Below are 12,910 nucleotides of genomic sequence, written 5' to 3'. Positions count from 1 at the left end.
AGTCTGTGAGTGGGCGTGTGTCTGTGTGTGCAGGTGCGCATTTTGGGGGAGTCATTTGTTCCTGCAGTTTCTTATTCATGGAGACTTGTCTTTTTCTGTGTCATGTTACTGATTGTATTTCAGACACATTTCGGACACGGCATTTGATAATTATCTTTTACAAACAAATTGAGGCCTAGGATGATATTATTGATGAGAATTCTCATTATTAGAGAATTTTTACTTTCATAGGGTCTGGGGCACTAAAAATCAGAGATATCCTCAATTAGTATCATACTCTAACAGTTACCAATATTTTGCCATTTTCCTTTCATCTCTCTATCCCCAATTTTATTTTAAAAATATTTTTGTGGAGACGGGGGTCTCTCTATGTTGCCCAGGCTGATTGGGAACTCCTGGCCCTAAGTAATCCTTCTGCCTCGGCCTCCCAAAGTGCTGGGATTATAGCTGTGAGCCACTACGCTCGACCAAAATTTTAAAAAATATTAAGGTTTGTGACTCGTGTGTGTGACGTGGTCTCGCTCCCTCACATGGGCTGGAGTGCGGCAATGCTATCATAGCTTGGCCTATAACTTTTTTTTTTTTGAGGCAGAGTTTCACTCTTGTCATCCAGGCTGGAGTGCAATGGCATGATCTCCACTCACTTCAACCTCCACCTCCCAGGTTCAAATGATTCTCCTGCCTTAGCCTCCCAAGTAGCTGGAATTACAGGCACCCACCACGACACCCAGCTAATTTTTAAATTTTTAGTAGAGACAGGGTTTCTCCATGTTGCCCAGGCTGGTCTCAAACTCCTGACCTCAGCTGTTCCACCCACCTGGGCCTCCCAAAGTGCTGGAATTACAGGCATGAGCCACCGTGCCTGGCCTGTGACTTTTTATGCCACTCAAATGATGCAAGACTGAACTGCAGTCTGGGTAAGAGGCTGGTTTACTTCCATTTCACCCTTAACCCTCGGGCACCACTTTTCAGTGTCCTGGTGACAGTGGGCTGTGGTTTACTGCTCCCCAGAGACACCACCAAAAGCACAGCTCACTCTCAGCTACTGCAAGTGGCATATGGCCTTCCACCCTCTCAGGACCTTGACCCGCAATTCTTCACCAACTGGTTAGCTACTCTTTGAAGTATCAAATGTTTGTATTTTATCCAGTTTCTTCATTTTAGTGGGCGAGTTTGTCTAAATTACATATTTTATCACTGAAAATGGAAGTCTCCCTAAATTTCTGGGGAGAGCTGAAATTACTGATTCAAGTCTTGTCATTACAGTTGCTTTTTAAAATGTCAATTTTAGAGAGTTTTTGTGTTTTCTTGGAGATAGTTTTAGTAAGATGTGTCTATTGTGTTTTCAAATTTGTTAGTATAAATATTCTAAAATAAATCTCTGCTCTCTCTATAGTTCTGTCTTCTTACTCACCCCTCCTACTGTTTTGAACTTGTTAAAAGCTTGCTCTTCCGAATCATCCATGAATAGAACCAGCTTTCACCTGGTTGTTCCCACTTGGTTTTCTATTTAATCAGTTTCTGCTGTTATTTCCTTCTTCGGTGTCCTTTATTTTTTCTTTTTATAACTTAAGTTGTATATTAGTATTTTAAAATTTTGAATATAATTTTTTTTTGAGATGGAGTTTCACTCTGTTGCCCAGGCTAGAGTGCAGTGGTGCAATCTCGGCTCACTGTAACCTCGGCCTCCTGGGTGCAAGCAATTCTCCTGCCTCAGCCTCCTGAGTAGCTGGGATTACAAGTGCACACAACCACGCCTGGCTCATTTTTATATTTTTAGTAGAGACGGGGTTTCTCCATGTTGGCCAGGCTGGTCTCAAACTCCTGACCTCAGGTGATCCACCCGCCTTGGCCTCCCAGAGTGCTGGGATTACAGGTGTGAGCCGCGCCTGCCCTAAATTTTGAGTATGATTTCTTATTTGACCTATTCGTTAGAAAGTTTTTTGGTTTTTTGTTGGTCTAAATTTGGAATCTAATAATCCTATTGTTGACTTTTTTTTTTTGAGATGGAGTCTCTGTAGCCCAGGCTGGAGTACAGTGGCGCAATCTCGGCTCACTACAACCTGACTTCTGGGCTCAAGCGATTTTCCTACCTCGCCTCCCAAGTAGCTGGGGTTACAGGTGCCTGCAAACACACCCAGCCAACTTTTGTATTTTTTAGTAGAGATGGGGTTTCACCATAATGGCCAGGTTGGTCTCAAACTCCTGACCTCAGGTGATCCGCCTGCCTCAGCCTCTCAAAGTGCTGAAATTACAAGCGTGAACCACCGCATTAAGCCCATTTTTTTTCTTGAGACAAGCTGTCACTCTGTGGTCCAGGCTGAAGTGCAATGGCATAATCATGGCTCTCCGTAGCCTCAGCTTCCTGGGCTCAAGTGATCCTCACACCTCAGCCTCCTGAGTAGTTGGGAGTATAGCCGCTACCACCATATACCGCCTGGCTAATTTTTAAAATTTTTGTAGAGACAGGCTAACCTTGTATTATTCTGAAGGACAGTAAAGAAATGGACCAAATTTAGCCTTGATTTTGAAGTTGAAAATTTGAAGGGCTGCCTATAAAAGAAATTCTGCCAGCTTCAAAGGCTTAGGCAGGAGGATTTCTTGTGCCCAGGAGTTTCAGACCAGCCTGGACAACATAGGGAGACCTGTCTCTAACCCTGCCCCCAAAATAGCCAGGCGTGATGGTGCACACCTGTAGTTTCAGCTCCTCAGGAAGCTAAGGTGGAAGGATCACTTGAGCCCAGAAGGTGTAGGCTGCAGTGAGCCAAGATCATGCCACTACACTCCAGCCTGGGTGTCAAAGAGCCTGCCTCAAAAGAAAACAGCAACAAAAAAGAGTAATGCAAGATCTTCAGGTTGAATGAGCTCAATTACTTCCCTTACATATACAGGATTACAGGAGACAATAGGTTATTCTGAATTTTAACTTTATGCTTTTTCCTCACAAACCAAATAGTTTTATACTATCAACTTTGTAAAACTGTTTAAGTTCAAGGGTACATGTGCAGGTTATATAGGTAAACGTGTCATGGGGGTTTGTTGTACAGATTATTTTGTCACCCAGGTACCCAATAGTTATTAAGCCTAGTACCCAATAGTTATTCTTTCTGCTCTTCTCCCTCCAACCCTCCACCCTCATGTTGGCCCCAATGTGTGATGTTCCCTTCTTTATGTCCATGTGTGCTCATCATTTAGCTCCCACTTATAAGTGAGAACAAGCAGTACCTGGTTTTCTGTTCCTGTTAGTTTGCTAAGGATAATAGCCTCCAGCCCCATCCATGTCCCTGGCAAAGGACATGACCCTGTTCCTTCTTAAGGCTGCATAGTATTCCCTAGTGCATATGTACCACATTTTCTTAATCCAGTCTATCACTGATGGGCATCTAAGTTGGTTTTATGCCGTTGCTATTGCTGAACAGTGCTGCAATGAACATATTCATGCATGTGTCTTTATAACAGAATGATTTCTATTCCTTTGGGTATATACCCAGTAATGAGACTGCTGGGTCGAATGGTATCTCTGTCTTTATAGCCACACTGCCTTCCACAATGGTTGAACAAATTTACACTTCCGCCAACAGTGTACAATCATATCTTTTTCTCCACAACCTCGCCAGCATCTGTTATTTTTTTACATTTTTATGATAGCCATTCTGACTGGTGTGAGATGATATCTCATTGTGGCTTTGATTTGCGTTTCTCTAATGATCAGTGATGTTGAGCTTTTTTTCATAGGATTGTTGGCCACAAATGTCTTCATGTCTTCCTTTGAAAAGTGTCTGTTCGTGTCCTTTGCCCACTTTTTAATGGAGTGTTTTTTCTTCTAAATTTGTTTAAGTTTCTTATAGATGCTGGATATCAAACCTTTCTCAGATGCATAGCTTGCAACAATTTTCTCCCATTCTATAAGTTGTTTGTTTACTCTGCTGATGGTTTCTTTTGCTGTGGAGAAGCTCTATAGTTTAAAATTAAATCCCATTTGTTAATTTTTGCTTTTGTTACAATTGTTTTTGGCATTTGCATTGTGAAATCTTTGACTGTGCCTATGTCCTGAATGGTATTGCCTGGAGTATCTTCCAGGATTTTTATTGTTTGGGGTTTTACATTAAGTCTTTAATCTTGGGTTTAATTTTTGTATATGGTGTAAGGAAGGGGTCCATTTTCAATCTTCTGCATATGGCTGGCCAGTTATCCCAGCACCATTTATCGAATAGAGAATTAATTGCCCATTGCTTTTGTCAGGTTTGTCGAAGATCAGAAAATTATAGGTGTGCGGTCTCATTTCTGAATTACCTCTTCTGTTCCATTGCTCTGTGTCTGTTTTTGTGCCAGTACTATGCTGTTTTGGTTACTGTAGCCTTGTAGTATAGTTTGAAGCTGGGTAGTGTGATGCCTCCAGCTTTGTTATTTTTGCTTAGGATTGCCTTACTATCAGTATTTCTTCAGATTTACAGTACTCAAGTGCTTACCATTTACTCATCATTAGTTCTTACATCTCAGATTTACTTTCTGGGATAATCTTCCTTGAAGTATAACTTTTAGAAGTTTACTGAAGAAATTTTGGTGGTAAATTCTGTTTTTCTTTATCTGAAAATGTCTATTTCACTCTCACTCTTAGCTAATCCATAAATGAGTAGTCTATATAAAAAATTAATGATATTAATAATACAGCATCTTTTTTTTTTTTTTTTAGCTAAGCCTTGCAACAAATAAGACAGCATCTTGTGGTTAAAAGTAGAAAACTACTCTTTCCCATCTTGCAAGATGGCAGGTGAAAAAGTTGAGAAGCCGGATACTAAAGAGAAGAAACCTGAAGCCAAGAAGGCTGATGCTGGTAGCAAAGTGAAAAAGGGTAACCTCAAGGCTAAAAAGCCCAAGAAGGAGAAGCCCCATTGCAGCCGCAATCCTGTTCTTGTCAGAGGAATCGGCAGGTATTCCCCATCTGCCATGTATTCCAGAAAGGCCATGTACAAGAGGAAGTACTCAGTGGCTAAATCCAAGATTGAAAAGAAAAAGAAGGAGAAGGTTCTTGCAACTGTTACAAAATGTGGTGGTGACAAAAACGGCGGTACCCAGGTGGTTAAACTTCGCAAAATGCCTAAGTATTATCCTACTGAAGATGTGCCTCGAAAGCTGTTGAGCCACGGCAAAAACCCTTCAGTCAGCACGTGAGAAAATTGCGAGCCAGCATCACCCCCGGGACCACTCTGATCATCCTCACTGGACGCCACAGGGGCAAGAGGGTGGTTTTCCTGAAGCAGCTGGCTAGTGGCTTATTACTTGTGACTGGACCTCTGGTCCTCAATCGAGTTCCTCTGCGAAGAACGCACCAGAAATTTGTCATTGCCACCTCAACCAAAATCGGTATCAGCAATGTAAAAATCCCAAAACATCTTACTGATGCTTACTTCAAGAAGAAGTTGTGGAAGCCCAGACACCAGGAAGGTGAGATCTTTGACACAGAAAAAGAAAAATACGAGATTACAGAGCAGCGCAAGATTGATCAGAAAGCTGTGGACTCACAAATTTTACCAAAAATCAAAGCTATTCCTCAGCTCCAGGGCTACCTGTGATCTGTGTTTGCCCTGACAAATGGAATTTATCCTCACAAATTGGTGCTTTAAATGTCCTAATAATCTAATTAAATAACTGATGACCTTTAAAAAAAAAATAGAAAACTATATATTTGAAGCAAGTGATAAGGTAACTACCATATTAATTTTGTATGGTATATATTAAATGAATGTCTGAACTAATTTTCACATGTATTTTTTTTTCACTAGATTCTCACAATGACCCCAAGAAGAAAAGTATTTTATGATCCTCATGTTTTTTTTGCAGGTAAATAAGATAAATAAACGGGATAAATATTCTAAGATTTGTAATCATGCACTTCTATTATTATTCTGGTTCCATCCAGCACCCCTGGTGTCTGCTACATATGTAACTTACAGTGTGGTGTCTCTATCTCTTTCTCTTTACAAAGCGGATTCTTTTTACAAGTACCAACATTTCTTCTTCTTTTTTTGTTTTGTTTGAGACAGGGTCTCACTCTGTTGCACAGACTGGAATGCAGTGGCGCAATCTCAGCTCACTGCAACCTCTGCCTCCCAGGCTCAAGCAATTCTCCTGCCTCAGCCTCCCGAGTAGCTGGGACTACAGGCATGCACCACTACTACCTGGCTAATCTTTTGTTTTTTTTTGTATTTTTAGTAGAGACAGGATTTCACCATGTTGGCCAGGCTGGTCTCAAACTCCTGACCTCAAATGATCCATCTGCCTCAGCCTCCCAAAGTGCTGGGATTATAGATGTGAGCCACCATGCCAACCTTAAAATTCTGTAGTGTTTAACTTTTAGTTAAAATTTTTTTTTGTTAATGAGTATTCTTTTTGAGATGGAGTCTCGTTATGTGGCCCAGGCTGGAGTGCAGTGGCACAATCTTAGCTCACTGCAACCTTGGCTGCCAGGGCTCAAGCAATTCTCTTGCCTCAATCACCCTGGTAGCTGAGATTGCAGGCGTGTGTCACCACGCCCAGCTAATTTTTATACTTTTAGTAGAGACAGGGTTTCACTATGTTGGCCAGGCTGGTCTTGAAATCCTGACCTCAAGTGATCCACCCATCTTGGCCTCCCAAAGAGCTGGCATTACAGGTATAAGCCACCACACCCGGCCTAACCAGTATTCTTAATTCCTTCCAACATGTCAAATAACAAATCATTTTAAGATAATGCAGTCTTTAGTCTGACATATTATTATATAATTGATCATTTAAGTTAATATGAAAGTTCATTATTTTTTAATCATTTTCCTAAAGAATAAGTTATAAATCAGTGAATAACAGTCCATTAAATTAACACTTCATTTACAGAAAGGGGAAATGGAAAATTCTATCATATTTCAGGCTAGAATTCTGCTGAGAGTTGCCGAGTTTTTCATACACACTTGGCACACACTTTACAGAGCCTGAAAGGAAAGGTAACTGAATACTCACATCTTTTCTCGAGAGCTGAAAGTAGTACTCTAGAGTAGAGAAGGATTCTGAATTGTACTGACCATACACACTGATGGGGCAAAATTAGCATATTTCCCCAACTTACAAATGTTTATAAATTACTTATGTATGGCCAGGCGCGGTGGCTCATGCCTGTAATTCCAGCACTTTGGGAGCCTGAGGCAGGTAGGTCAGGAGTTTGAGACTAGCCTAACCAACACAGAGAAACCCCATCTCTACTAAAAATACAAAAAAATATCTGGGCATGGTGGCACATGCCTGTAATTCCAGCTACTTAGGAGGCTGAGGCAGGAGAATTGCTTGAACCCAGGAGGTAGAGGTTGCCATAAGTGGAAATTGTGCCACAGCACTCTAGCCTGGGCAACACGAGGGAAACTCCGCCTAAAAAAAAAAAATTATGTCTAACATGTATTGCATATAATAAAAGTACACAAAATTTAGAAAGATGAACTATAAAAAAAAAAGTTAAACATATGCATGGCCAGGTGTGGGGGCTCAAGCCTGTAATCCCAGCATTTGGAGGGCCAAGGTGGGCAGATCACCTGAGGTCACAAGTTCAAGACCAGCCTTGCCAACATGGTGAAACCCGTCTCCACTAAAAATACAAAAATTAGCCAGGTGTGGTGGTGGGCACCTGTAATCCCAGCTACTCAGAAGGCTGAGGCAGGACTTGCTTGAGTCTGGGAGGCGGAGGTTGCAGTGAGCCAAGATCACGCCACTGCACTCCAGCCTGGGCAACAGAATGAGACTCCGTCTCAAAAAAAAAAAAAAAAGAAAGAAGAAACTTCCATTAGTAAGTGCATTTACAGATAAATAGTTTTAACTGAAGAGGTAACCTAGAAATGAACAAGCCCATGAGGACACTACTCCAAATCCTTTCACTTTTCCCCGGAGTAACTCAGATACATATGTGACATATGACATTCTGACATACAGATTGAAGGTGACTGCTGAGGTCAATCTAAATATCAAACTGATACAAATTGATCTCTTCTTTTTTTTTTTTTGAGACGGAGTTTCACTCATGTTACCCAGGCTGGAGTGCAATGGCGCGATCTCGGCTCACCGCAACCTCCGCCTCCTGGGTTCAGGCAATTCTCCTGCCTCAGCCTCCTGAGTAGCTGGAATTACAGGCATGCGCCACCATGCCCAGCTGATTTTTTGTATTTTTAGTAGAGACGGGGTTTCACCATGTTGACCAGGATGGTTTCGATCTCTTGACCTCGTGATCCACCCGCCTCGGCCTCCCAAAGTGCTGGGATTACAGGCTTGAGCCACCGCGCCCGGCCGATCTCTTCTTTAATTAAATGTGTCAAGAGAATTTCTAAAATTTTCTTCCTCCACCACAATACATCCCCTTGTATACCCCTTGAGGTGCACACATCCATTTGGGCCATCTCTGCACCAAAGTTCCTGTCCAGGCCAGGCATGATGGCTCACACCTGCAATCCCAGCATTTTGGGAGGCCAAGGCAGTCAATCACTTGAGGTCATGAGTTCGAGGCCAGCCTAACCAACATGGTGAAACCCCATCTGTACTAAAAATACAAAAATTAGCTGGGCATGGTGGCACACGCCTATAATCCCAGCTACTCGGGAGGCTGAGGCAGGAGAATCACTTGAACCTGGGAGGTGGAGGTTGCAGTGAGCCAAGATTACACCACCACACTCTAGCCTAGGCAGCAGAGGGAGAGAGTCCATCTCAAAAACAAACAACAACAAAAAAAGTGCCTGTCCAGCTCTCAGTTGGAAATGATTCCATCCACTTAGAGGTATGCCTGACTGTTCTAAATACTAGTAATTTGCTGTGCATGGTGGCTCACACCTGTAATTTCGGCACATTGGGAAGCTGAGCTAGATGGATTGCTTGAGTACAGGAATTTGAGACAAGACTGGCCAACATGGTGAAGCCCGGCTCTACCAAAAAATACAAAAATTAGTAGGATGTGGTGGTCCACGCCTATAGTCCCAGCTACTCAAGAGGCCAAGGTAGGAGGGTCACTTGAACCCAGGAGGTTAAGGCTGCAGCAAGCTGTGACTGCACCATAGCACTCTAGCCTGGGAAACAGAGTGAGATCCTGTTTCAAAAAAAAAAAAAAAAAAAAAAGAGAGAGAGAAAAGGAAAGAAAAGAAAAGATGCCAGGCACGATGGCTCATTGTAATCCCGGAACTTCGGGAGGCTGAGGCAGGTGGATCACTTCAAGCCAGGAGTTCAAGACCAGCCTGGCCAACATGGTGAAACCAGATACAAAAATTAGCTGGGCGTCATGCTACTTGGACTGCACTCCAGCCTGGGTGACAGAGTGAGACTCCATCTCAAAAAAAAAAAAAAAAAACCAAAAAAAAACAAGAAGAAGAAAGAAATGCATTCATGTAAAGTTTCTTGAGACAGGGTCTCCCTTTGTCGCCAGGCTGGAGTGCAGTGGCTCGATTTTGGCTCAACGAAACCTCTGCCTCCTGGGATCAAGCAATTCTCCTGCCTCAGCCTCCCGAGTAGCTGGGACTACAGACACGTGCACCATGCCCAGCTAATTTTTATATTTTAGTAGAGACGTGGTTTCACTGTGTTGGCCAGGATGGTCTCCATCTCTCGACCTCATGATCTGCCCGCCTTGGCCTCCAAAAGTCCTGGGATTACAGGCATGAGCCACTGCACCTAGCCTGTAAAGTTTCTTAAACAAAAAAAAGTACTTAACGAAATTCCAAAAATGTGACACAAAGTTATAAATGTCCAGCTTATTTAGGCAGGTATATGTAGTATATGTATACATTATTTATTTGCTTTTAAAGCAAGCTTAATACAAAGTTTAATTGTTAATACCACTTTGATTCAACAGCCTAGAAACAGAATAGTCTTTAGTTTTATTGTACTATAACAAATCCATTCTGTAAAGAAATACTGTTAATTCCCGTAGAGTTTAAAACTTTAGGGCCGGCGCGGAGGCTCACGCCTGTAATACCAGCACTTTGGGAGGTCAAGGCAGGTGGATCACTTGAGGTCAGGAGTTCGAGACCAGCCTGGCCAACATAGTGAAACCCAGTCACCATTAAAAATACAAAAGTTAGCCAGGCATGGTGGTGGGCACCTGTAATCCCAGCTACTTGGGAGGCTAAGGCAGGAGAATCTCTTGAACCCAGGAGGCAGCAGTTGCAGTGAGCCGAGATCACGCCATGGCACTCCTGGCTGGGTGACAGAGTGAGACTCCATCTCAAAAAAAAAAGAAAACTTTTGGCCAGGTGCAGTGGCACATGCCTGTAATCCTTGTACTCTGGGAGACACACATAGGGGGATCCCTTGAGGCCAGGAGTTCAAGGCTGCAGTGAGCCATGATTGTGCCACTGCACTCCAGCGAGATAGATAGAGCGAGACCCTGTCTTAAAAAAGAAAAACTTGCATAATACCCTGCAAAAGACTATTTTATGATATATATCAACAAAATTCAACCCCACTTTCTCCAATAATAAAAAAATGTTTTTTTAAACTCTTACTTTTTAAACAGCGTGAAACTAATGAAAATTGGTTTCTGCTTTTTGAATCATCTTGTTTGGAGAAAAATATCCTGTGCTTCACCACTTGCTGCCATGCTTTACAGAGATAGGGTCTGTAGTCTATATCCACGTCACACAGGCGTTGGGAGGCATGAGACGGTTCTTCCACCGAGTTCGAGGCTTTCTGCATTATAGTTTGTGTGGTTGCAAAAAGAACCAGGCGATAGTCATTTACAAGTTTCTCTAAGAACTGAGAACATTTCTTCAGAGTAGACTCCTGTAAGTTAACATTTTCTCCTCCATTGACGCGGTCGATCCAGTAAAAAGCTGACAGGCTATCCAAAATCAAAAGGCAAAGAGACGGGCGACTACAGAACATACTTTCTAGTGAGTAAAGCGTGAGAAGTAAGTGGGTGCTGCTACTGCAGTACACCAAAAACAGTCTTCCCAGGCAGCACTTGATCATTTCTTCAGAGCTCTGGGATAGTCTGTGCTCGAGGATTGTAACAAGCCGGAGCATATCAAAGTGGTAATCTGTGTCAATAAATGCGACTTCTACTTCCAGGCCTCCTTCTGATTTGGGAAGTATACATCGTACTGTTAAGTGATAAAGCATTTCTGTTTTTCCTGTTCCTTCTGGGCCATGAAATTCAAGAATATCACCTGTGTAAAATTTTAAAATCTCAGTCAAAATGCAGCAGCTCAAGAGTAGGCTACCAAATGCAAAGTCTGCAAAAAAGTTTAAAAAGACATTTACTGGAATGTGAAAGAAAATCTAAATTCACTTGCTAAAATGGACCCATATAAGCAAATACAATAGCTAAGGAAATGAAAGCCCACTGGTGAAGTTGGCAGGAGCTAGGTGATGCTCCTCCGGCCAGGTTCACATGTACTCCCATTTAAACTTGCGAGATTCCACAGATGTAGGGCCTTTCCAAAATCCGATTCCTAGAGTACACACCATTTCTGGTAGTTGATTCCACCATATCCACTCTTCCCCCTTCCTAAAGTATAAAACCCTAATTTGATGGGGAGGGAAATGTGTCCACTTTAAAACTATTTTTCTTAGTCTCTTTTGAAAAGAAAGGTTACCAGGTAACACAGCTGTTGCCAATGAGATGCAGGCTGCTCGCTGCTGATGATTTCTAAGTTTTGCTTTCCTATCCAGGGGCCACTTCTGCCCTGCCGCGCCCTCCTGTGGAGATGGAGCAGCCATCTGGAAGCAGTGAGGATGAAAGCCCACCCTCAGGAGGGCACGGAAGACAGAACTACCCAGGACTCTACTCTGGGCATATGGAACCCCTGCCAGCCAAGCACAGCCTCTCTCTGTGCCGCTCAGGATGTGAGGAAAACAAGCCTTCAACTGGCCAAGCCACTAAGTTAGACTTCTCTGACATGCAGGAGAAAGCACTCTCTTAATGAGGGGCTTCTCAATGTTATGGGGGGAACAATTCTGGATTTTGTGGTTTCACGTATTATTGAGGCAGTCCGTGGCTCTCAGGCCCTAAATGCCAACAGCATCCTTCATCCAACTGAAAACGCCCTTACACATTCCCAAACTGCCTCTTCAATTATTCTTTGCTACTTGTATTATCTCTTAAAACTATGTCCAGCTGCATTCCAAACCATTTTCCTAGCATTAAATATCAAAGTCAACTACTCTGAACTTTAAAGACTCCAACCGTCCTTCCATATAGGTTCAAATAACTCACTGAGGACAGCACAAGTTAAATCAAATGACACTGTGGAAGTTGCCCTGCTTCTAGGGCCTTTCAAAATCCACTCAACAGTGGCATTCGACTCTTGCTTGTAATTAATTTATGGCTGAACTACCTGATTGGAAACACAATGTTAAAATGCAGATTATTAGCCCCAACCAAATGATGGTCTATATAAGAATTCAATTACTTTATTTTCTTCTTATTATTTTGACATAAAGTCTTGCTCCATTGCCCAGGCTGGAGTACAGTGGCGTGATCTTGGCTCACTGCAACCTCCACCTCCTGGGTTCCAGCAATTCTCCAGCCTCAGCCTCTTGGGTAGCTGGGATTATAGGCATGCGCTATCACACCCAGCTAGTTTTTGTATTTTTGGTACAGATGGGGTTTCACCATGTTGGCCAGGCTAGTCTTGAACTCCTGACTTGAGGTGATCTACCTGCCTTGGCCTCCCAAAGTGCTGGGATTACAGATGTGAGCCACTGCACCCGGCCTTTATTATTATTATGAACAAATCATTGTATATTGGAATATTCATAAACAATATGTAAGAAATCTAGGCTGGGTGCGGTGGCTCACGCCTGTAATCCAAACACTTTGGAGGCCAAGGCAGGCGGATCACCTGATGTTGGGAGTTCAAGATCAGCCTGACCAACATGGTGAAATCCTGTCTTTAAAAAAAAAAAAAAA

General features: G+C 42.7%; 1 protein-coding gene and 1 pseudogene across 2 annotated transcripts in view; one reads left to right on the top strand and one right to left on the bottom strand.

The window, feature by feature from the left end:
- The first annotated feature begins 4,733 nt into the window (after positions 1-4,733).
- Positions 4,734-5,639, top strand: LOC116527812 (annotated as a pseudogene). Its single transcript, XR_004258746.1, has one exon. The product of XR_004258746.1 is annotated as a 60S ribosomal protein L6 pseudogene (transcript).
- Positions 5,640-9,808: 4,169 nt separating this feature from the next.
- Positions 9,809-12,910, bottom strand: part of XRCC2 (X-ray repair cross complementing 2) — a 38,222-nt gene continuing 35,120 nt past the window's right edge. Inside the window, exon 3 of the mRNA XM_032244933.1 lies at positions 9,809-11,165. Coding sequence (XP_032100824.1) covers positions 10,444-11,165 — 722 coding nt within the window. The 3' untranslated portion in view covers positions 9,809-10,443. The remainder of the gene's footprint in view (positions 11,166-12,910) is intronic.

This window comes from Sapajus apella, unplaced genomic scaffold (genome assembly GCF_009761245.1).
Source record: "Sapajus apella isolate SASKATOON/1434 unplaced genomic scaffold, GSC_monkey_1.0 scaffold56, whole genome shotgun sequence".
NCBI classification, from domain to species: domain Eukaryota; kingdom Metazoa; phylum Chordata; class Mammalia; order Primates; family Cebidae; genus Sapajus; species Sapajus apella.
Note: the sequence above shows the minus strand (reverse complement) of the source record. Positions and strands in the feature narration are given on the sequence as shown.